General features: G+C 29.5%; 1 protein-coding gene across 3 annotated transcripts; it reads right to left on the minus strand.

Annotated features, from left to right (window-relative positions):
- Positions 1-2123: 2123 nt before the first annotated feature.
- On the minus strand, positions 2124-25593 carry LOC107447882 (zinc finger protein 532). Of its 3 annotated transcripts, none has more exons than XR_011638055.1 (4): positions 25452-25584; positions 22705-22826; positions 4977-5082; positions 2124-2342 (listed from the first exon to the last, which is right to left on the minus strand). XR_011638055.1 is itself a non-coding variant. In XM_016062916.3 (4 exons), the coding sequence occupies exons 3-4, from the start codon at positions 20712-20714 to the stop codon at positions 16396-16398; spliced, it is 2355 nt and encodes a 784-aa protein (XP_015918402.1). In that variant the 5' UTR covers positions 20715-20777; positions 22705-22826; positions 25452-25593; the 3' UTR covers positions 11336-16395. The 3 variants fall into 3 exon arrangements, 1 of the variants encoding a protein (XP_015918402.1); XM_016062916.3 differs by lacking the exons at positions 2124-2342; positions 4977-5082 and adding exons at positions 11336-16886; positions 18851-20777 and having other exon boundaries at positions 25452-25593; XR_006225784.2 differs by lacking the exons at positions 22705-22826; positions 25452-25584 and adding an exon at positions 5436-5643.
- Between the last annotated feature and the right edge of the window lie 177 nt (positions 25594-25770).

Here is a 25770-nt window from a genome sequence, read left to right on the forward strand (position 1 = left end):
CTGGTTTTATAAGAAGAAAATAACATAACAATCGGTACCCGTCCTGTATTATTCAAAACAGCTCCTATACATAAAAAAAAAATAATAATATATCCTAAGGTATACTGTATTTCTTTTCTTGTTCAAATTATGTATTTTTTCTTCCTTTAGTAATAATGCAATTAAATATCTATTGTATATAAATTATTATTGTTTTAAAAAAAAATTTTTGAATCAAATTTGTAAAATCTGAAATATTTAATTTTCCGAGACAAAACATTTCCCTACCTTCCTTGTAAATCGAGAGTACTGTATTATGAATAGTCATTTATATTTTTATGATTTATTTTCTTATGATATTTATAATATGTATTCAGAGATATTTGATCTTTGGAAAAAAATTAATATGACGCAAATGATTTACACTGATAAAGGAAATGTTTTTATAATATTATCGGGAAAAAAACACTAGTATTAATATTTCTCCTTCGTAATTTATTTATTCGTATTTAATTAATTTTCAGAACAATACTCCATTCATTATACAGTTTTTTTTAAAGAAATATATTTTTTAATTCATTCCTTGTATTTTGTTTCCGCAAGTTATCAAAAGTTCTTTTAGTTATTCTTCGATTCCCTATATTTGCACTCAATTAAAATATTTGTTTAGATAAGATTCAGAGAGTAAAAAATTGCTATGATGGAATGATTTAAAATTGTCTAAAGTGTAGGAAAGCGTTAAAATTAGTCACTATATCACAATACAGAGGAGTACGATCTAAAAATTAAAAAAAAAAAAACATGAATATCGTTTTAATTATATATTATGACACAATGAATTTTGAAAATCGTGTACAGAATTGTTTTCATCCAGGTACCGAGTATTGTCAAATATATAAATAGCTATAGTGAAAAACGTGTTGCAATGCTATTAAGTTTAATCCGATTTGCTTCGAAAATTAACAGCAGAGTAGCAATGACTCAGGAGGTAGAGCCAAAGAATATAGAGGTAGAACCTCCCGATAGAGGTAGAGCCTCCCGATGGAGGTAGAGCCTCCCGATGAGATGATCCAGGCTCGGATATCAGAGGAGGCTTGCACCGACCACAGTGCTGATGTAAAATATCCTCAGTGGTAGTGGTAGACGGATCATGTGTAAGAATCCACTAGCCGCCGGGCTTACCAAGAAAGGTTTTCGTGGTTTTCCTCTTCACGTGACACAAATGTAGGTTAATTCCATCAAAAAATAAATAAATAAATAAATCCTCCACGAAGGCTAGTTTGCCCCAATTCTTGATTCAGGAATTCTTTGTCTTCTGGGTTCGATTCAAGTATACTAGGCTACGAACATTGATAGCTGTGAACTCAGAATTGGTTCAGCTGTTCAACGCTAGTTATGAAATAAAAATGAAATTCAACAGCTTCAATTATGAATGCAGTTTCCGTTGTACATAATTTAAAAAAAAATACTTTTAAACAAAAAATCGGAACTTTTAATCTTAAAATCGGGGTGCTTTGTATTCAGGGATTAACATTTAGATCATCAAAAACAATAAATGGGATTTAAAAAAATCCTATCTGTATTGCGTAACTATAAGATTAGTTGTATGAATGCTGAAAAAATATCATGGGAGAATTAAAAGATCTAGTTTTTTTTAAAAAAAGTTTACTGTTTATCTTTTCTTTTCAGTTTCGATGTTCATTCGAATATGCTTTAAAAGATATTTATCTATCTATCTATCTATCTCTGTATATATAAAATTGATAAAATTTAGAGATTTTGATTCTCTAAAGAGATGGCGCCATTCTGCGGCTGTGAAGTTTTCGGGACTATCTTAATCGTTCTTCATGTACGAATTATTGCCTATTAACTTCAGAAAATAATCTTTTATCTGGTTTATCTTGACTTTTTATGACTCTTTGTGAGAGACCGATTTCTATATCGTAAACTTGATAAGAAACATCTGTTTTAAACAGCTTATCTGTTAATATAGAAAGACTCGCATGAGGCATATATTTAATAGAATTTTTGTTTATTACGTAGAGAAAATTTCTGTTTGTAAATATTCAAAAATACATTAGGGCTAAGATAAAATGTTGACACAAAACAAAATGTACGTGTCTATCCAACAGAAACAAAGCATATTCAGAATGGAATTTCAATATTTATTTTTTGTCTGGTTATAAAATATCACAGTACATTATACATCAATCAAATAATTTAACTGCAAGGGCACTCTTTGCCCACTCTATTTCCATTGGGATCTACACAATAGCATTCTCCAAAGCTTCCATATTGCTGAGGAGCGTACGTGCCATCTTCGTTACACGAAGGAACAGGAACGTCTTGAAGACCCTTTTCAACTGAAAAAAAAGTACCTTAAGTATTCTTACTATAACTGCAGAAATATTATAAAATTGAACAAAAATTTTCGAGCTATTTTCAATTAACAACACAAATATTATTTTAAAATGTGAAAAAAAATCATTTAAAATTGCGCAAGATATGAGCATCTATATTATATAAAACGCTAATACGTACGTATGTATGTATCAATAAAACCGATGATATTTCTTTCTCGCGATGGCAACAGTTTTCATTTTTAATTGATTGGATTCGGCGCGCAAGAGCACGTAGTGAGCAACCAGATAACAATAACCAGAGTGAGCATTATCAGGTTGTTCAATTCAGATTCATGCACTAAAAACATGACAATATTTAATTTAAACTCAATTAGGAATTAATTAATTAATTGAAGTGAGAATGCTTTAAAAGGCCGCTGTTGAATTGATATTTTTCTACTGGGAGCTACCTAAACGTCTAAAAAACGTTTAAGTGTTTGTATTGAATGCATTGAATTTTTTTATATTTCGCGTTTATTTATGCATTGAATTTTCACGCTTTAAAATGCAGAATATTAGTGAAGCAATATTTGATAATTTATTTTGCTAATATGTTTCTTATTTAGCTAATGTTTTGATTTTTTCACCATGTACAATCTAAATAGCTAATATACTTTTTTAAAAGCCAATAAGAACATTGGTAGAATTCTTCTACATAAGTACAATACTATGTCTTTGATGATAAAATACTATGTCTTTGATGATAATATATTATGTCTTTGTGCTAGAACATTGTGTTCATTGGCGAGCGAGCGCAGCGAGCCATGGTTCACGGCGTGAACCACATAGGATTGCGTAGCAATTCTCGGGGGTTGGCGAGCGTTAGCGAGCAGGGGGCGGAGCCTCCTAGTTTAAAGTAATTTTTTTATACTGAGCATGCCAGCGAAAAAATTCAAAAAAAAAAATTCTTCAATGATTTTGTTTCGAATCGTATTTGGTGATTAACGAAAAAACTGAAATTTGAATTTCTTGAAAACTTAAAAAAATTTCTTGCAATTTTCCAAGTAGATTTTTGTAAATTTGGAAAGAAAGCTGTGAATGGTAAGGGATTTTTCACAAATTATGTTTTGTACCATTAAACAAAATTTATTAAAACTGACATCGGCATTATATAGGACCATCCTGTATTAAAGTATATTTTATTATTTCACACGTTTCCTTTTTTTATGCCATTAAATTTCGTTGTTCGAACCATCATTGAAGTGTATTATCATTTGTTATAAAATACAAAATGAAATTTGTAAGAAAGGCCCTGTTTTGGGTTTTCCACTATGTACAAAATGCTGAGAAAATTACTAGAAGCATTTTAAATTTTTAAGATACTCAAATCGGGATTTTTTTTTCATAGGTTACCTAATACGATTTAGATCAAAATTATGATTTTTTTTTAAAACGTTTTCCGCGCATCGCATTTCGATAGGATAATTTCAACTGCTGATGCCTTGCTCAATTTTAATGAATTATTTAAGTTCAAAACAATATTTTTGTTATTAATTAAAAATTTTGTTTAATTTTATTGAATATTTCCGCAATTATATTAAAAAAAAACTCTAGGTAAAAACATAAGCTTTTTATAAAAATGTATGCATCTCCATTAGTAGTTAAGCTAGGTTTACGAAATGTTGTGCTACTATTGCATATGTTAATCAAAGTAATTCATACAAGTTATAAGGTCATTGCTATATTTTTTGGCACAGTGTGTTTGAAAACAATATTTTTTTTATTATCCATTATTTATTACAAGTCTCGAATCTCTAAAAGTTTTAATCTCCATTGATATGTATGAGAAATTGCTTGACTTAAACACTTCTGAAGCTAGTCTCTTAGTATTTCTTGAGAAATTTTAAAAAATGTTTTATTATAGAAGTGCTTCCATAATTTTGCCCAACCCCTGAACGTGTTCTATAGACATTTCTTAAAAACAAATATACAAACGGAAAATATACAATTGTTAAATATTTACTTACACCTTCCGATTAAGAGTGCTTGACTGTTTGCAGAAGCTCTTTAAAATTATGTAGAAAATTTATTTCAGAAGCAAGCATGCTATCGTTGACTTATACCACTTGTCAATACTTACAAGACTATTTTAAAGTAGAGGGTGCATTGCTTGTTTTATCAGTGGCACTATCGATGGCCAAGAATACGACTTCAGCTACACGCACGTCACAACCCGTTTTACAGGGAGGGCCAAATCATACTTCATTTATTCATCCACAGGTCTAAATTTTTCCCTGAGCCAGAGCACGATCAATCTTCAGTCCAGTACCCTCAGAGGTATTGATTTTGTATGAAAATTTGAGGACTTTGTAACCCGACAGATTTAACGTGTACCAATCACCACTTACTACGAGATTCAAGTCGACGGGGATTTTATTCACAACCTCTTGGGCATGGGCTCAACGAACTGCCAACCAGGCTATCCCAGTCAAGCAAACAGATGGTAAGTTGTAAAGCAATAATAATGATCATTTAATAATAAAATAAAATAAGTTGGAATGTATACAAGAAATAGATTTTTTCCATTCACAGTAGATATCAAATAAGTAGTTTTTGGAAAAAGTTACACTTCAGTTAGCAATTAATGTTTCTTACTTTGTTTCTCTGCTTCTGCACGGTGTTCACTACAACTTTCGGCATTCACAACAGCTAAAACGTAAGCAAACGCAACGAATAGAAGAAGCTTCATTTTTGTTTCTTACTAAAATAAATTGAATATTAATTATCATATTTACAAAAATCGGTTCTTTCATCAGCAAATTCTCTAACATAAATAAATAAATAAAACAGAAGTGTCCTCTATACTCATCCTTTCTGTTTTGGATACATTTTTAACATATCTCAATTTTGTTTTTAACAAATTTTTGATAGCAGAACATAATTTTTAAATCTATTAGCTTTTCAAAAAAGAGTTTAGTTTATTCTCAAATATTCCTTATTTAGACATTAAATAAATCCTAAAAATTCATTTTATAACAGAAACTAGGAAAAGGTAGAGTTTAGGAAAAGAGAGTTTAAAGAAATAAAATCAAGAGTTCGAAACAAATCACTTACTTATTTCCTTCAAATGTGACTAAATTATAAACTTCCAAAATATCAAACACGTTATATATAGATAAAAATTATGTAAAGAAAAAGAACTTTTTATTTTTATGCAGAAGATTGAAGAATGGTTTAAAAGTGAAATGTGTCAAATAAATAGATATTTATCAATTTTAATGCTAATAATGATGACATAGCAGGAAAAAAGATTTAGAATGAAACCTCATTGTTCGAAGAACAGCTGGTTTCGTTTTATTTTGTAGAAAGAATGATTTTTTCATTAAAAAAAATCTGTTTGAAATAATTAGTTATCTTATCTGTCTTTTTACTGATAAGTTTTTCTTTTGTTTCAAAACAGAAAGTACTTTCGTAATAGCCATCAGTTTAATAATTTTTATACGGAGTGTAACTTCTTTTTTTTACTTGCTATTAATTTTTATATTACTTGCTATTACTAGTATAAGCACAAAGAAACACTAGTCAAGATATAGAAATATCTTTTTAAAACAAAAGTTATAAAAATGCAAAGGAACTCCAACCCCGACTCGCTGATACTCCCCGACCTCCAAAAAGGTAATTAAACTGAAAAAAAAAAGTTTTCTTTGCAAAAATTACTCGCTTCGTTCATAAAAAATACAGCTTCGCTACCTAGCACATTTTTGATTAACAAATAAAAATTAATCCTTAAATTTGCTTCGGTCAAAAGTGGCAAAAAAATACATTTAAAAGCTCTGTACGAAGACTAATTCTGTAGACAAAGTTAACAGAAAAGGAAGATGAAAAAATGTAAATAAAGAGATAAAAAGATTATAATTTAGACACTTTGAAAGTTCTATGCAATAAAGAATTAAACGTTAAAAAAATACTATTAAATTTCTGTTGTTGTTTCTAATGCCACTTACCAATACCAGAAAGCCTGCTTGGTTAAACCAAACGAATTTAAGAAGGAGGATGCGCTTCTTGTTTGCCAGTGCCGCCATCTATGGCCAAGAACACGACTTTAAGTCACACACACACGTCACATCCCGTTTTACAGAGCGGACCAATTTTACGCCCACAGATCATAATTTTGACCTGAACAAGAGAACGATCAATCTCCAATTCAGTGCCTCCAAAGGTATTGAATTGTTATGGGACCTTGGGGGATTTTGTGACCCAATATACTTAAAGTGCACCTGTCACCATTTACTACACGGAGAAACTTCAGCCGGAGGGAATCGAATTAACGACCTCTAGGACATAGGCCCAAGAACCTGCCAACCAGGTTAGTCCGGCCCACTTTTAAGTTTCTAATTTAATTAGTCTCTGAACGCATCAAAATATTTAACTGAACAGTATCACACGACATGACGTAGAACTCTTTTTCCTAGGCAATAATATGAAAATAATAATAATAAATACAAAAAATAAATATAAATAAAAAAATAAATATAAATAAAATAATAAATATAAATAAAACAAAAATAAATATAAAATAATAAATATGAATAAAACAAAAATAAATATAAATAAGAAAATAATAATCAAAAAAAAAAAGTTTGGGTGGCAAATAGCATTTGAAAGCACTGAAAAAAACAATCATTGAAATGTTTTATTTTATTTTATAACTTGTGCTGAACAGCCAACCAAATTCTCAGTTTACGAATACCAATATTAAAATTTCATTGCCTTGAAATTTTAAACCCAATCGAGAAGACAAGGGAAGTTCTGGATCAAGCATTACGAGAAATTTGCTTTTGTAGAGGACTCTTTAATGGAAATAACCCTATTTGCGTTATATGGAGTGGAAAAACCACGAAAACCTCCAACGGCTAGCCTGACGACAAGGGGACTCGAACCCATGACAGATGATATTTTACGACAACACAGTGGTTGGTGCGAGCCAGGTGCTGAATTTGTGTAGACCAGCCTCGCTGGGAGTCGGATCTGGGTCACCTCAATGGAAGGCGAGTACTCTATTCTTATGCACATTATTTATAAAATATGGATATTTTATTGAAAAACAACAACAACCCTATTTAATTTAATGGGAATACAGAAATATTACTTTAAAAAAACTCAACTGCAAACAAACAATTTAAATAAAAAAATACTTTACGGATTTAACAGACTAACTAAATAAAAAATAAAAAAAATTTACCACATTTTTTTTAAGAGCTGCTGCACAATTTACAAAATTAGTTTATATCTGTTACTTGCTCAATAAAATGTTATGCGAGATTAATTAATTTTCATGTAGAAATCTGATGATTAGCCAGCATTCAGAATCCATTTTTATAAAACTTAAAATACCAAAAATGGAACAGAGCTTAATTTTCAAATCGATTTAAAAAAGAAGGAAGAAATAAAAAAGAATCGAGATATTGGAATTAATCATAACTTGAATTTGTAATAATGATTATTTGAAAATAGGTGATCTTTGATTGCCAAAACATAAGCAATTCCCAATATTGATTTATTATTCTTTTTGTTGAAATTTTTACTGAATTCAAACAAATCTTCATTTAGTTTTTCAATCTAATGTATGCCCCAAGTGTAGCAAAAAAGCCTACAATACAGTACGAATTGATTAAACAATTCGTCACTTAGCCCAGGCATTATAAGATATGAAATATTATTATTTCAAGCTTTTTATTAGTTTGATAATCATTTATAAATGTTGTTGTTGTCGTATACCATTAAGACAAGGGTTGCGATTGTTCTTGTTTTCCAGTGGCGCCATCTATAACCTAGAATACGACTTCTGCTTTATCCATTCATTCATCCATAGATCGTAATTTTGACCTTAACCAGAGAATGATCAATCTCCAATTCAGCACCCCTAGAGGTTTAATTTGTTATGGGAGCATGAAGGACTTTGTGACCCGACAGATTTTAAGTGCATCAGACACTAAATACTACAACTCGATTCAAGCTCCCGTTTTCACGAATGTGAGTCCAACGCCCTGCAAATCTGATAATCATTTATAAATGTTGGTGTTGTCGTATGCTATTAAGACAAGGGTTGCGATTGTTCTTGTTTTCCAGTGGCGCCATCTATGGCCTAGAATTCGCCTTCTGCTTTACCCGCTCATTGGGTGGACCCATTCATTCATCCACAGATCGTAATTTTGACCTGAACCAGAGAATGATCAATCTCCAATTCAGCACCCCTAGAGGTATAATTTGTTACGGGAGCATGGAGGACTTTGTGACCCGACAGATTTAAAGTGTATCAGACACTATATACTACAACTCGATTCAGGCTCCCGTTTTCACGAATGTGAGTCCAACGAACTGCAAATCTGATAATCATTTATCAATGTTGGTGTTGTCGTATGCTATTAAGACAAAGGTTGCGATTGTTCTTGTTTTCCAGTGGCGCCATCTATGGCCTAGAATTCGACTTCTACTTTACCCGCTCATTGGGCGGACCCATTCATTCATCCACAGATCTTAATTTTGACCTGAACCAGAGAATGATCAATCTCCAATTCAGCACCCCTAGAGGTTTAATTTGTTATGGGAGCATGGAGGACTTTGCGACCCGACAGATTTAAAGTGTATCAGACACTATATACTACAACTCTATTCAAGCTCCCGTTTTCACGAATGTGAGTTCAACGCCCTGCAAATCTGATAATCATTTATAAATGTTGGTGCTGTCGTATGCTATTAAGAACAGGGTTGCGATTGTTCTTGTTTTCCAGTGGCGCCATCTATGGCCTAGAATTCGACTTCTGCTTTACCCGCTCATTGGGCGGACCCATTCATTCATCCACAGATCGTAATTTTGACCAGAACCAGAGAATGATCAATCTCCAATTCAGCACTCCTAGAGGTATAATTTGTTACGGGAGCATGGATGACTTTGTGACCCGACAGATTTAAAGTGTACCAGACACTATATACTACAACTCGATTCAGGCTCCCGTTTTCACGAATGTGAGTCCAGTGCCCTGCAAATCTGATAATCATTTATAAATGTTGGTGTTGTCGTATGCTATTAAGACAAGGGTTGCGATTGTTCTTGTTTTCCAGTGGCGCCATCTATGGCCTAGAATTCGACTTCTGCTTTACCCGCTCATTGGGCGGACCCATTCATTCATCCACAGATCGTAATTTTGACCTGAACCAGAGAATGATCAATCTCCAATTCAGCACCCCTAGAGGTATAATTTGTTATGGGAGCATGGAGGACTTTGTAACCCGACATATTTAAAGTGTATCAGACACTATATACTACAACTCGATTAAAGCTCCCGTTTTCACAAATGTGAGTCCAGTGCCCTGCAAACCAGGTTATCTCGGCCTATCATTTATTAATAGTAGTTGAAAGTAATTTCTTCGTGCAACAGATAGGTCCATATTTTATTTTGCTTACTAACATTATAAAAAAAGCCATACATTTTGCGCAATAACAATGTACTGTTGATAATTAACAAATTAGTTTAAACAGGATAATAAACTGCGGTAGAGATTAGTGGACCCAGTATACTCTTTACTGATGTTTTCCTAATCGAACATTATTAATAACTAATAACGATAAAATTAATGTTTCACAAAATATAGATTTATGGAATAAAGAAAATGCTAATCAATTCTGTAATATAGAAAATAATAATAATAATGTGCTTTTTTTCTGCGATTTTCAATTACCAAACCATATTATATACATTGTCTAGGGAAAGTATGTAATTCTCATGCCCATAGTATTTTAGATGGCGTATAAACAATAGTTTTGAACATTTCAAGAGGGATTGTTAGGAGTTAAATAACTGAAAGTATAACTGCAAACAATATTAACTCCCTCTCAAGAGAGTTAATATTGTTTGCGAAAATTAATAATTAACAGAAAAACTCTTTCATATTATAATCACAGTCATGTGGGGCTACTTTGTGCAGGATCTCGCAGTTTTTGAATGTAAAAAAACTATGTTAATTCAAACTTTAGTAAAATTTATCGATATTATATTCATAACTGGACTCAGACGAGTGAATTTGATCAATGTTGGCATTATTTGTATGTAAAATTTACAAATAATAAGTCAAAACATACCTTGCCTTATAATGCGTTAAATATATATGCGTTTGCCTTATAATGAAATTGAGCCCCACTCCTTAAAATCTTGTCTCTGAATCCCTCCGAGGGACTCCCAAGAGTTCATTTCCACTTCGAATTGACTACCCCGTTCACCAAGGACTTGATCTCAGCTCATCTCAGACACTTGGCCTTAGAAATCATAAATAAGATCTCCGACAATGCCATAAAATTTTTTACCGACGGCAGTAAACTGGACGATCACGCAGGCAGTGGCATCTACATTAAGAAACCAGGGGATAGAATGACCATCTGCCTCCACAACCCTGATTTCTCACAGGTCTTCAAGAGTGAATTAATAGCAATTTTACAAGGCCTTGAAGCTGTTCTTAATGAAAAGGACTTTGATGACCTCTTCAACACCTCCACAACTGGATTGCAATTGGAGATCAAACTAGTATTTCTATCCTCCTCAAACTCATTTCAAAATTCCACGATATTTATTTTCAGTGGATCCCATCTCATGCCGACATATACGGCAATGAGCAGGCGGGTGGACTGGCCAAGGAAGACTGTTACCATGCTAATCCTTCCTCTTTAACACTTACCTTTTTAGAATATCAATCCATAGTTATTTCTGAAATTTCGAGGGGGTGGAAGATTCTTTCCAGCCATAAATATAATGCCAAATATTTATAAATATCGTTTTGAGTAAATTCTAGATTTTGCTTGTTCTATATTTTATGATTTATATTTATAAAAGCAATAATTTAATAAAAAAAATTATGCAAGTTTTCAACAACAAAGAAATTAATCCTTTAAACTCTGATAACAAAAGGAAATATTTTGCTTAAAAAAGTGTGCAGTTTTACTGAAATAAATACACAATACGTAAAAAAAATAAATGTATTTTATTTTCTAAAAGTACTAAACAATTTTATAGTACGTTTTACAAATATACAAGACATATTCAACATTTTTCAAATGTTGAACACAATCGGTAATTTAACAATTATGTAATTTCAGTTATATGCACAGCATAATTAAATTCTTATGATATTCATAAGATATTATAAAAATTAACAAAATTTTTATCATAAAAAATACACAGTATTAAAGAAATCGTAATAAACTAATTTTATTTAAAACAATAAAGAAAAAATTTGAACTAGCCTCTTTCAAATCATAAAATTTTTTACTGAAAATACAATAAATTATACATATTTTATAAGAAAAATATTCTAAAAGAAATTACTGAAAAAGAAGCAAGAATCTGATAATTTCCAACTTATCGTGAACAATTTATCTTTCTACACACATATATTATTAAAGATTGCATTTCGATAGATGTCGCTGCAATGTTTTTGCATGTAAAGGAAACTTATCTTATATGATGCTGTTCAGTTTCCAAATAAACAGTCTAGTTACATTAATGTCCACCACCAAATTTCGGGATCAATGTGAAATAACCAATCACAGAAGAAATCACATTGCAGTGCAGCTCATACAGGGTGCATAGCCAAGTTTTTCAACAAAAAATAAGAACTTTTCAAGCACTTTGAAAAATATCATTAGACAGGGTTGGCAAGTTTTGACAATTGATGGTTTTATTTACAGCGACGAAAACGATGGCACGTCACACACGATGAAATTAACAAGAGAGATGAAATTTTCTATCATTAATAGAGAAAAAAAAATTGACAATGTTTAGTTGCTACCAGCTATCAGCAAAAATTAGAATTTTTTGGTTTCTATTACAGAGGGCGGAAAATGAAGTCTGAAATTGAGAATCTCTTGCAAAATGCAGCAGGGTTGCACATGAGAGTCAAAAATCGTTACCACTGAATCCAGCTCAGTTTACGTGCGGTCCCTCAGTTTAAGTGCGGTCTCGCAAGTATTTAATCAAACATGTAATACAAATGGTGCTTTTCATACACTACAGACTGGCGGTAAGCTGAAATAAATTGGGGTTGAATTAATTGTGAAAACGTTGAATAGGGCAATGTCTTTTTACATAATTTGAGGCGAAAATCAACAAGGTAAAGAAAAATATCACATTTCAGAAAAGGGAAAATTAAGCACTTATTAAAAACATCCATGGAAAAAAGCACCTTCAAGGGCTTTTAAAAAATGAAAATAAGCACCTTTAAGCACTTTTTAAAAACGCTACACATTCTGTTACATAAAGGGTGTCCAAGGAACACTACAATAATTGGCATCACCTAGAAAAGGACCAATTTATCAGATGACCAAAGAGACATGATAATTTGTTTTGAGCCAAGGATAGATGCATTTCCGAAATGGCTCATTTTGAAAACTGCTCACGTGACGGCGTGGTGAAAGTATATCGTAAATGTCAAAATCGCACCATCCAAAATCAGAAACATGTGAACCAGGATTAGTTTATCTTACGTCTCTGGCTACCAAGCTCCGTGAACTTAAATAAATAAAACAATCTGTAGGACTACCTTGATTAGGTTGAACATGCCCTGGAGTCGGCATGGCTAAACATACCAGTGAACACTTTCAAGAACCTTTCAGTGGTCTGCTCTGCAAAAAGTGGTTATTCTGGCTGACTTAGACAGGTGGTCATATTAATGTAACTGGACTGTATAATAGAAACAATTTCATCAAGTAAAAAATTTAATCTAATATTAGTCTAATAGTTTAATCTGATAGTTGCATTAAATGTAATACAACATTGATTAATGATGTTGAGTTTTAATTTATAACAACTAAACTAATAGATAGTGTACAAATGGATTGAATTTAAAGGTTAATAGCATTACAGCCAGAAGAAGTTATAGAGTAAGAAACACAAGCATTGCAAACGCAGAGTAACAAATTAAAACTGTACTAAAACTAAGTCTTTCACTAAATACAAGGGAAAAGAACAAAATAAAAGAAAGACAGATTATTTAAAGAAGCTAACTAAAAAATTTCTGCAACAGCTAATCCTTGCAAAATAGCAACACAATAGTGGCAACATGGTTTGCATTTCACGCTGTCCAGCTTTACATCCCAGACAAGCTGATAGGGCCACTACCTGGGATAGAACTTGGTATGCATTAAACTAGAAAAATGTAACCCATGCTTATTAGAAGGTAAAGCACTTGAGGAGCATACAGGTAATATAAGCTTTCAGGTTGACTGTATTAATTTTGGATGTTATAGGAAAAATTAATAGAAAAATCTTAAAAACAATAGATTTATTCAATTAAAGTTTAAGTAAGAGGGTAGAGTAATATTAGACCAATATACCAAACTGAGTTTTGAGAACACTGATTTAACAAAGATAAAGATCTCACCAGACTTAAAAACCATAAGATATTCAGGTAAAAAATTTGATGCACTGATTATTATTGATGCACACAGACTCATGCAAAACAATAACCAAACTATCTTAAGAGGAACAGAGGAAAATTGGTGCACAAGTCACTTACTTCCAATCAAAAGAGGAGGTAAGTAATTGGGATTAACAAACAGCAGTAAGAATTCTTTTTTTAATTATTAAAATGAATTTAAATGGTAAATTTGTGGAGAAATTAAAGGGAAAGAAATGACATGAGTAGATATTTTAAATAAATGCAGGGGTTAACAAAAATTATCTAATAAAATGGATATCATAAATATATTTATCTATATCATAATATATATTTATATAAAAGTGCCTATAATGTCAATAATTTTCCCTTTAGTCTTGAAAAATATAAAGTGAGAATAAGCAAATAATATTTCAGGAACTCCATTTGGCAAAGCGTTATGTTTACCTGGAGAGTTCATGTACACATCTCAAATAGCATAACAGTCAACACTTTAGATACTAAAAACATAACCTTCATAATAAATACATTCATTTCAACATATGAGATTGAGTTTAAATACAGTTTACAATATCCATTATACTAGAGGTTTTCTTGCTATACTCATGTATTTAAGAGCATTTTCACAAAATTTTACAATGCAATGAGTAATAACATAAGGAAAACATAAAGAATGTCTAAGTTATAACAAAACAAAAGAGCATAGATATGAAATTCAAAGTTAGCACATGAATAAAAAATTGAAGAGAACATATACAGGGATACATTTAGTTAACATTTTTAAAACGTAACAAGATAATTTTTTTCAATTACAACATAAATACCCGGTAATTGGAATCATTAAAGGTAAGAAGACTTTTATTTTCACGATAAATACTAGAATAAAACAATAATAAAGAATGTCTAATACCAACTATTATCATAATTTTTTAAATATTTGTTTATTTTTTATGAATTTTTAGTTCCTTTTTTATCAAAGTATACCACTGGTTTCAAAAAACAAATTTATTTAATTTTTTTCTTCATGAATGTCAATTTTGTGTGTCCAGCATGTCAAAGAAACCAAATTTTTTTTCAAGAACGCAACTGATTTCTTTTAATTCTTTTTAAATTTCTTGATTTTGTCATTTAAAATTAGGTAGATTAATTTGGAGCAAAAAATTTATATACCTTACAATTCAAAATTCATTTGTAAATTAAAGATAAAACAACAAATAAATATTAAAAATAATTTCCTTTTTTAATGTTAAAGAAAATGCATTTTCTACAAATAAAAATTGACCACAAAAACAAGGGTCCAGTCAATACATGATAACTTTTAATCTAATTGAGTCAGACAAAAAATTCAAACTATCAGAAATTCAACAGTTTCGGTTTCCAAATTTAAAAAAAAAAAATAAATTATAATTATCGTTTTAATAGCAAACTGATAAAATCACATTTAATGACATTTTATTTTTCTCTTAATATTGTTAATAGGGTGTTTAGAGGAATTCGCACATTTCAATGCTATTTCTTGTAATTGGTTGGATTTCAAATCACGAAGATTCACTTTTACTTCTAAGTTAAGAGTTTTTAACTTTCTCTTATACATCTTTTAGAGTCGAATTCTAACACAAAGCAGAACTAAATTTTGGTAAAATTTAAATAAATAAGTTTGAAAACCTACATTGCCGAATTTCAAAGCAATATAGAGCATCATTGATGCTGACAAAGGAAACAAGCCTACTCATTCACCAAAGATTTACTCTCCCACTGTCTTAACTTATTCAAGAGGATTGGTGATTATGGATAGATTTGAAGAAAAAAGGGAAGAAATTGTTTCTTCCTTGGTCGTGGTTATTTACTTTATTTTTTGCTTAGTAGTTTAGCTATAAGAGATCAAGTCGGCTTTATTAAAAATTGAGTTAAAGTGGGGTGAAAGTTGAGATTCATTAACATGAAATAAAATATAGAATGTGTTACAGTTATAGTCAAACAGGGTGCGTAGCCAGATTTTTCAACAAAAAATAAGCACCTCATAAGTACTTTTTAAGCACTAAAAAAATATTTTTAAACACTTTCCTAAAAAAAAAAAAATTCATAATTAGGACCTGTACAGTAATTATAATCATCTTTTTCTATTGTTTCAAGTTCTTAAAATTTATAAACATAAAATCAATAAAATTCAAAAAAATTTTCAAAAACTTCATATATTCATTATAAAATAACTAGTTTCTGATAAATATTGCAGAGAAAATTGTCAAAATCATCCAATTTTTGTAATTTAAAATGACAATCGACAGGGTAAAGAAAAAATCTCTTTTTAAAAAGATTGAAAATTAAGCACTTTTTACAAACCCCGAATAAAAAAGGCACCTTAAAGGGCTTTTAAAAAACGTAAATCAAAATTAAGCACCTTTACGCACTTTGTAAAAGCACTACGCACTTTGTAAAAGAGCTACGCACCCTGTCAAATTATCGTACATCTACTTATTGCAATCTTAAAATTTCTCTAAAATTGCATTTGAAAGAAATATATGCAAAAAAAATTTATAATAATCTAAAACTAAAATTTAAACAAAATCTAATGAAAAAAAAAAAAAATAGAGATAGAATAATTATAATGGAATGATTTAAATAACACAATTTAAGTATTATTTGATTTTGCAGCTTGAATGAAAGCCATACCATGGCTTCGCATATGAGTTTTGAGGGATGATTCATTGGAAAATGTTGTAAAGCAAACATTGCAAATGAGAGAATTGCAAGTAGAAACTTCAGTAGGATTTTCAAAATCAGGCATGCAGTTTGTACCTTCTTCCTCAATGTATTTTTTGGTATCACTAATTTTATGAGCGATTCTTAAATGTTTAACTAATGCCGGTTCTACTACAAAACATTGTCCACATTCCTGACACTGAGAAGTACTTTTGTTTGTTTTATGAGAGAGTATGTGCTTCTTGAAATCTTCCCGCACAGTTGAATGGTAGTTACATTTAGTACAGACATTTCCCTCAATGCGGGATTTTTTACACACATTATCACTGTCTTTGTCTTCATTCTCGGTAGAAGTATGACGTTTCACACTGTCTATTTGATGTTTCAATTTCAAATGATCTTGAAGTTCACTATCCTTAGCTGAAAATGAATCAGAAAATAATAATTAAAATAATTACTTACACATTTGTGGTAATGAATGTTTTATAAAAGTAACTGCTTTGCATTTCATACTTATCGTAAAAATTAACACATTTTTTTTATTAGATTAGAATTTCTTTTTTGAAAAGCCTTAACTTTAGACTTATTGATCTTCAGGGGTGATTGTGAGCCCTAGTCAAAATTCCGGAAAATTTCTTGAGTTAAAAAAAAACAAAAAAACGGTTTAAATTGAAAAATCAGAAAAAAATTTAAACTAGTTTTTTTTCCTTTTTCTCAATATTTCTTAGCTTACTTAAAATATATTTAAAATTTTACACATACCTATACCATTTACACATACCCATGATAACCTGGAGAAATAATTAAAATTTACAAATATGTCTTTCTTTCTTGAGTTTATGATTTTAACAACTATTTACTGATAAAAAAAATTAATATTAATCATGAATATAAGCCTATAAAGTATCTCTCTGGCTCTCCCTTACAAACAAATAAAATAAACTGTGTTTTTAAGTTCAACCTTTGAAAATTTGATTTCCGGAAACTTCTGTGATCAATGATTTTTTTAAACGTCTGGACCTTCGATCTCCGGAAACTTCCGGATTCCTGTTGGCGAAATATCCGGAAATCCGGATATTTTCCGGAGCACAATCAGCCCTGGATCTTAAATTCAAATTGCACGAGTTAAATATTGTACCCTAACCTGCTCTGAGGTTTCTTGTCAAAAGATTGCGTGGTTAAAATTTGCATGAATGAAATATCCATTATGAACTTTTTCCCTACATTTTCAACCCCACTGTTGATTTTGTAAAAATCGGCAAATCTAGAAAAATATTTCTACTCTATGCAACACTTCCACAGGCCCGTCTTAATATGGGAAAACTGGTTTTGGAATATAAAGAAGGCTACAGCAGAAACATACGTGACTTTCAATGTGCGTGAATGCATTATATTAGTAAAGCACACATTCTTCTTGCCTAAAATAGTAATTATGCTTATTTAAATGTGATTATTTTATACTTATGTATTATTATAATTATGTCTTCTTTAACCGCTTAAAAAAATGAAACAAAAACATTTGAGTCTATTTTGTCATGTAATTTAGGACATATTTAAATAGTTTTTTGTGTTATATTTATTTGTATGAACAAATTCATATTGAAACTTAATATATATGAAGCATAATTAATCAAAATTTAATATACAAGATATTATTAATATTCATGTTGGAACACACATTTCTTAATTTCAATAGTTGCACTTTCCAAGAAATAATAAATGGGCAATTTATTTTTAAAACTAAGAGACTAATTAAGTTTTAGCTATTACTGCCACTACTTTTAGTTTTACTATACGTAGAAAAAGAATATTTTATTTTTCGCCTTTTTATTCGGCATTTATTTGTGGAATTTAAATTACTCATACGATAAAGCATTTCATGAAGATAATTTTAAATTTATAGTACTTGTTACCACAAGAAGAATAGATACCACAAGAGGTTTTTGTACAAAAACATTGTGTTACCACAAGAAGGATAGATGCCACAAACGGTTTTTGTATAAAAACATTGTGTAACCACTAGATGATTTTACACAAAAACTTAACTACTGGTAAAATTTAAAAACCATTTGGTGGTAAAATTTAAAAACCATTTGGTGGTAGAATATTAAGTGATTAGTATACAGCTAGCCAAATATTCATTCTTCAGCCAAAAGCATTACTCATATTCAGTACATCCTTATTTATCCAAGATAACCTGGCAGAGAATTATTTTTTCTCTATTATTTTAAATACCATCACACATAAGCATGGAAATTGGTCTCAAACTAGGGTTGAAGTTTGCATTTAAATTGTAAACATTATATCAGATATAATTAGCCCTATGAATTGAAAGTACAATAATAAAAAATGCAATATTACATTGAACAAAAATGCATATTTACCAAATGAGTCATGGCAGAAATGGCAGGTAACGATTTCCTTAGATTGCTTTGTGAAACTATCCACTTTAAAAAACAACTTATGTTCCTCCCGCAAATGACTCGCCACTTCTGGGGGCGTTTTTAAAATTTCATCACAGACTGGACAAACTGTACAATGCTGGACTGTTTCTGCGTGTTTCCGCAAATGGTTTTCTAAATGTTTTTCATCACTCCATCTTTTGTTGTTACACAAAAGACATAAATATGAACCCTTATTTAAGTGCTTTTTCCCGTGACTTATCATATCTTCTCTACTATTAAATACCATATAGCAATATGCACAAGGTTGATTATAATTTGCATGGGCTTTGGCAAGATGAGTTTTGTATCCCTGATAACAGGAGAGAATGGAATTGCAATAAATACATTCTATTTTACCAAGAAATGATGGCTTTATCGTATCGGTATTTTTATTTTTAGACTCACTGTTTTGCTTACTAGTTACTAGATATTTGTAAATTTTTGGATGATATGTTCTAATATGTTCAGACAGGTCCTTTTTGTTTTCATGCGGTTTACCACATTGCATACAGCTAAATACGTACTCACAAATTTGTTCTTTGAGATGAGTTGATCTATGAGCCAGCATTTGCTCTTGATTTAAGAAAACAATATCACATAATGAGCATTTATAAATCATATTATACTTCAACTTAGAAGTATCATCATCAGCATGATAAAGTTTGATGTGAGCATTAAAAGAACCAACATTCATATACGCTCTTGGACAGGAATTGCACTTAGCATACTTCTCTGTGTGTAATTCCATATGCTTAAGCAAAGCATCATTAGTTGCGCATAAGCGTTTGCACACAGGGCATTTGTAACCAATACCCCTAGCGTTGTGAAAACAATGAAACTTTACATGATATTGGAAATCTATCCATACAGGAGTAGGACTTCCTCCACATTCTGGACACACATAAGGACTAATTTGAAGATGTATCCTCTGATGAGCTTTCAGGAAACACTTAGAAGGGCAAACCATATTACACTTATTACACTGATTGACAATTACTGGTATCTTGTCATCTTGGGTTAAATGCTGAGCTCTCTCTTCAGTACTGTTGAACTCTTCATTACAATCGAGACATTTAACCTTAACAGCATTTTTACTATCTTCATTTGATGTTTTATCCGAGGAGAGGTCATCACCTTCGAGAACATTTAAAGAACATTCTAAAAGATCAGAAGGAGGAATGCTGTTATCTTCTGCTGATGATGATAACTCGTCATCCGGGACATTAGATGACTCAGTCTGTAGACCATCCATTTGAATTCGAGGTAGAGGAATAACTACAGCTCTTGTAATATCTGAAGCTTTATTTTTATCAGTGTGCGATCTAATATGGGAGAGTAACATACATCGATTATAGAAAGTTTTAACAGATTTGCAGACAGCACAAGGGAATCTTATAAGTATAGATCGCCTTTCTAAATGAAAGGTTAAACTAGATTTGAGGGCAAAAGTGTCACCACAGTCAGTGCAACAATGAAACTCAAAACTCTCCAGATTTATGACACTTGTTGGAGAACCCGGAATGTAAGGAGGTAAAACGTTGGTGCTCAACTGCTGAAGATTTTCCGCTTGAAAACATGTGTCTAAATTGTTCGTTTCCTTAGAATTCAGGCTATCATTGAAATTCCAAGTCAAATTTGAAGAGAGTTTGCTGGTAGAATTTGAAGAGACAGGATTTGAGTTCGGCAAATTTACTGTTTTCAAAATGGAATTGATACTTGCAGCATTGAAAACAATACCATTTGAGTTAGAACTAACATTTAATCTCATAACTGTAGCTGATGAAGTAGTGTTATTTTCACTCATAGTGTAGGATTAATGTAGTAAAAAGCTTTACTACTCTTAAGTTATTTGAATGATATCAATATCCTAAATGAAACAAATAAGTAGTTAATATTTATGAAACAAAGAGAAACTGTCATAAATATGGTTCACACTAGTAATGAAAATTTAGTGGTCCAATAAAACTACTTAGGTATTCATTTAGTGGGTCAAAAATTTAATATGGTAGACAAAGTTGAGAAAAAAAACTGAATTTTACAATTGCATAATTTCTGTTATGGTAAAAAGCAATCAAATCAAAATACATCAAAAATTAGTAATTGCCATCTATTACACCCTAAAACTAATTAGGTTCATTACCCCATATTTTTTAAGGTGTATTTATTAAAATTAAATGAAAAAAAGCTAAAATAATATCCGTAAACAGATTCACTATATAAATTAAAATGCTTAAACCAAATAAATAAATAGATGAAGAAAACAGAGAATGTAAGCACTAACAAACATTATATTAAAAATCAATTACATAAAAATTATCAATAAAGTCAAATCTAAAAGAGCAAAAAACAATGTTTCATTGATGACAAATTAAACTGTGAGTACATGAATACAAAGAAGCCTAGTACAACATGTAAATTAGAAATATCAACATTTAAATTTAAAATTTTTTATACAACACACTTTCAATTATTCTGTTTGAAAAATAAAATCTAATCTACAAGGAGAACAATGAAATTAGTACAACAATTAATTTTAAATGTATGGCATTAGATGCAAAAAACTATTTTCTGCTATTATTTTGTAATTTTGAAACATGTTTCAAGACAGCAATTTTGTCGACCACGTANCAAAAAAAAATACATCAAAAATTAGTAATTGCCATCTATTACACCCTAAAACTAATTAGGTTCATTACCCCATATTTTTTAAGGTGTATTTATTAAAATTAAATGAAAAAAAGCTAAAATAATATCCGTAAACAGATTCACTATATAAATTAAAATGCTTAAACCAAATAAATAAATAGATGAAGAAAACAGAGAACGTAAGCACTAACAAAACATTATATTAAAAATCAATTATATAAAAAGTATAAAATTATAAATAAAGTCAAATCTAAAAGAGCAAAAAACAATGTTTTATTGATGACAAATTAAACTGCCAGTACATGAATACAAAGAAGCCTAGTACAACATGTAAATTAGAAATATCAAAATTTAAATTTAAAATTTTTTGTACCAGACACTTTCAATTATTCTGTTTGAAAAATTTGAAAAATAAAATCTAACCTACGAGGAGAACAATGAAATTAGTACAACAATTAATTTTAAATGTATGGCATTAGATGCAAAAAACTATTTTCTGCTATTATTTTGTAATTTCGAAACATGTTTCAAGACAGCAATTTTGTCGACCACGTATCTAATTGTAAAATCATTTGTTGAACATTTGACGACAATTGTGGCCATACTGGCATAAACCTTATTCATAAATGATTTTTCCCCAACTTAAGTGAATATTTTAGGTACACTAAAAAAAATATGCATATATGCATTTAAAATGAATAAATTTAGAAAAAGATATGAATAACTCTGTAGTTAAAATTAAAATGTAGTTAGCACTGAAAATACTTTAAGGAAATTTTTTTTAAAATAATTATTCAGCTATATGAATATTTTAAACATCTAGCAAAAACTATATATGTACTTAAATAAGGAGTTTCATGTAAATTATAATTAAAAACAAACAAAAAAACTATAAATAAATTTTACCCAGAATATCAGAAACAACTTTTCATAGAAGCATTATGATACGATATTATGAAATAATATTAAACAATCCAAAATATATGATAAAAATAACATCACAAATGTCAACTGTTTGAGACTAGTGTTTTGTTACATGTTTGATTTTTTCTTAGGAATATACCCTTTATAGTTTTGCATCAAAATACAGCAAAGTTTAACAAAATGTTAATTATAATAGTTCATAATTTATATTAGAAAAAATTTACCTTAGCATTGTCTCAAGGTAGAAAGAATAAATCATAATTGCATCATAGAGTCTCCCTATGACATTATTTCATACACAAAACTTTCATCAGAAAATTTCAACTTGATTTAAGCAGTTTCATACCTGTAAATAAGAATCATTTTAAAAATTATTGAATTCATTATCTTCTTTACAAAACTATCAATGTTACACAGCACAATTTTATACTACACATAATAATAATGTTTACAAGAGGTTCCTAATCCTTGAATTTCAAAAATTCAAGTAGTGATACATTAATTGTAAAAGATTATTTTTTAACAAGTATTCTTGAGCATGTAAAATATATGCATTTCATGCATATATTTTCAAGAAATATTTCAAGCCATTATTGTTCACTGTTGCAAATTTTAAAATATTTTGCATAGAATATAATATAGTTTTGCTAACAATTGAATTTATAAAAATGCTACAAAATTCAAACTCATAGAATACTAATTTTTCTATATCGCTTATCCTTAAGAGAAAAACATATTAATTCTAAAACAGCTCAGTTTTCTGTAGAATTTTTGTTAAAAAATTAAAATTATGAACAAGAACCTATATTAGGTGAAATAGATATGAGGTTATTAAAGTGAATTTGCTTAAACAATGTAAATATGCAAGCCTATAAATAAGAAGATAAAAACGTTAGCTTAATTTATTTGGTTTATATGCTACCAGCAAAGTTTGAAATCAGACATTCTATAGAATGTCTAGACATTGTATCTTTATGGGTAATATATATATTTAAATTTTATTATTAATATGATTAACAGTTTTATTAGTATCACAACACAAATTTATTTCATATCACAACTAGTTTTAATAAAATGCATTAATGTGATTCAAACAATATTTAAGAGTAAATAAGAGAGTATGACAAAAAATAATAAGATGAATAAGAAATTATAAATGCATACAACAGCTTTTTTAATATAGAATTAGAACTTACAAAATATTAATTTAAGAAAAATTGTGATAGTTTGCAATTTTAGTAATCGTTAAAAAATTTCTACATAAGTGATTCAACCACTTTTTTTTAGGAGTTGAAACAGCATGAAAACAGTTTAACCCAATGTCTATTGAATAATGCATTTTTATGATTTTTTTAAAATAAAAAAGTCTTTTCTGACATTTCTATTATATTACTGCATCTAGGACTATTGTTTATTGCTTTTAGGCTTTTTTGTTGCTTTCAGCACCATTGTCTATAATTTGCAATATAATTAAGCATACAATTTCAAAAGTTTAATTATATTTCTCCTCACTTTTACTCTATTGGATTAACCTTCACGGTTCATTGACTGAGATATAATAATTGATACAAATAAAAAATTCTTATACATGATTAAATACATAATGTCTTTATATGTTTCATGCATGTAAAATATTACATGCTTTAAATTTCATTTTTACATTTCTTATATTTTAAAAAAGCTAAGAGAAGTCAAGAAATTTTTATTTAAACTTTGTTTTTAAACAGTGATGATTAAGGCAGTAAGAATACAGTAAACACATTGAAACGTAAGTACACTATATAATTAAAAAGTGATGAGGATAATGAAGTATAGCATACTTTAGTTTCCTAAGTATAAATAAATGAAACCAAATATGCTACTTTTATCTCATAATAAACGACACTGTTTCATTAAAAATACAAACAAATAAAACACTAATTTCCCTTTGTTGTTTGAAACTACAAAAAGTAAATACCCCTACATATAAGCCATAGAATAAGCATACATAATGTTTCGTTTGCATTCATCTTAAGAAATTGATGCATGAGAAAGTTAGGTGGTTTTTGAACAGTCTATTATGCATCAATTTCAGAAATGGCATGGAAGGGGCAAGTATAAACAAATTTTGAAAGTCTCAGTGCAAAGAGGGAAAAACTGAGTTAAAAGCTACAAACTACTTTTTATTTGTACCAAGTACTGGCAACAAATTTGTACCAAGGCAACAAACACTTTCAGTATATAACAGCTGTAGTTTGGAAGGGAAAAATAGATAAACATTGACAGTTGCTTGGCATTTCAAAATATGTAAATAACAATAGTGTTAAAATGACACAAAAAAACTTTCTAATATTAAACTTATGACAGGTAGTTTTAAAATCCTTATAACATTTTCTTCTTTAAAAGCTGAAATACATTATCAAGCAAAGAACATTAAGGCTCATTAACTCACTTTTTAAAAAAAAAAAACCTTTTTCACTAAATTAACATGTTTTAATTTTTATACAAGAGATTTAAAATATTAAATTCTAATTAAATAAGAAAAAGTTATTAACTAGTGTAAATATAAAATTGCTTAAGACTGTTTAGAGTTAAATAAAATTTATTAAAAATATAAAATAAAATTATGTAACTTTTAATGAACAAATTAAATAAGCATTTGTGAATTTGATAAAAAAATATCAATTTTCCTCCAATGGGATTTTTCCAAACAAGATATGTAGATACTAGAAGTCAAATTTTAATTAAATACTTATATTTTAGAAAGAAACCAAATTTTTTCTTTATTTTTTGCAAAAGAAAATATTAACAATCTTTATTTAGAAAAGTAAAAAAACAAAAAAAAAAAACGTATAGTAATTTTGAACGAATTAAAGGTCGCCCATTAAAAATATTATTCTTTATATCTATAATAATTAAATTAATAACAAATAAACTTGTTTCACACCAACTATACATGAAAGAAAGCTAATTAAAGCGTTTTGGAACATACAGTAGGTCACTTGGGGTGCACAAATTAAAAGTTAAATTGTTTTGTACGAAATGGCTAAAAATCGAGAATTTCCAATATAGTTAAGAAATTCGGAGTTGAGTTATTCTTTTACTAAAGAAAATAAAAAATTTGATTTGTAATCAGAATTTTTCACAGCTTATGTAAGAAAAAAACATATATAAGATATAAAAAAAAATTTATGCTTCAAGAATAACTAAAATCTTATTGAAACTTTTAAGTTTATGATGATTTACTTAGACCTTCATTATTTAGTTTTTGAATATTGGCAATTAGAAGTGAAACTTTGAATAGTTCCGAA

The sequence above is a fragment of the Parasteatoda tepidariorum genome, chromosome 10 (assembly GCF_043381705.1).
Source record: "Parasteatoda tepidariorum isolate YZ-2023 chromosome 10, CAS_Ptep_4.0, whole genome shotgun sequence".
Taxonomy (NCBI): Eukaryota; Metazoa; Arthropoda; class Arachnida; order Araneae; family Theridiidae; genus Parasteatoda; species Parasteatoda tepidariorum.

Bases quoted from the DNA above. Each gene is read 5' to 3' on its own strand.
- LOC107447882 (XM_016062916.3), bottom strand. From the start codon at position 20,714: ATGAGTGAAAATAACACTACTTCATCAGCTACAGTTATGAGATTAAAT. The intron at 16,887-18,850 runs GTAAATATGCAT...ATTCATTTTCAG, and splicing joins TTTCTGCCATGACTCATTTG to CTAAGGATAGTGAACTTCAA.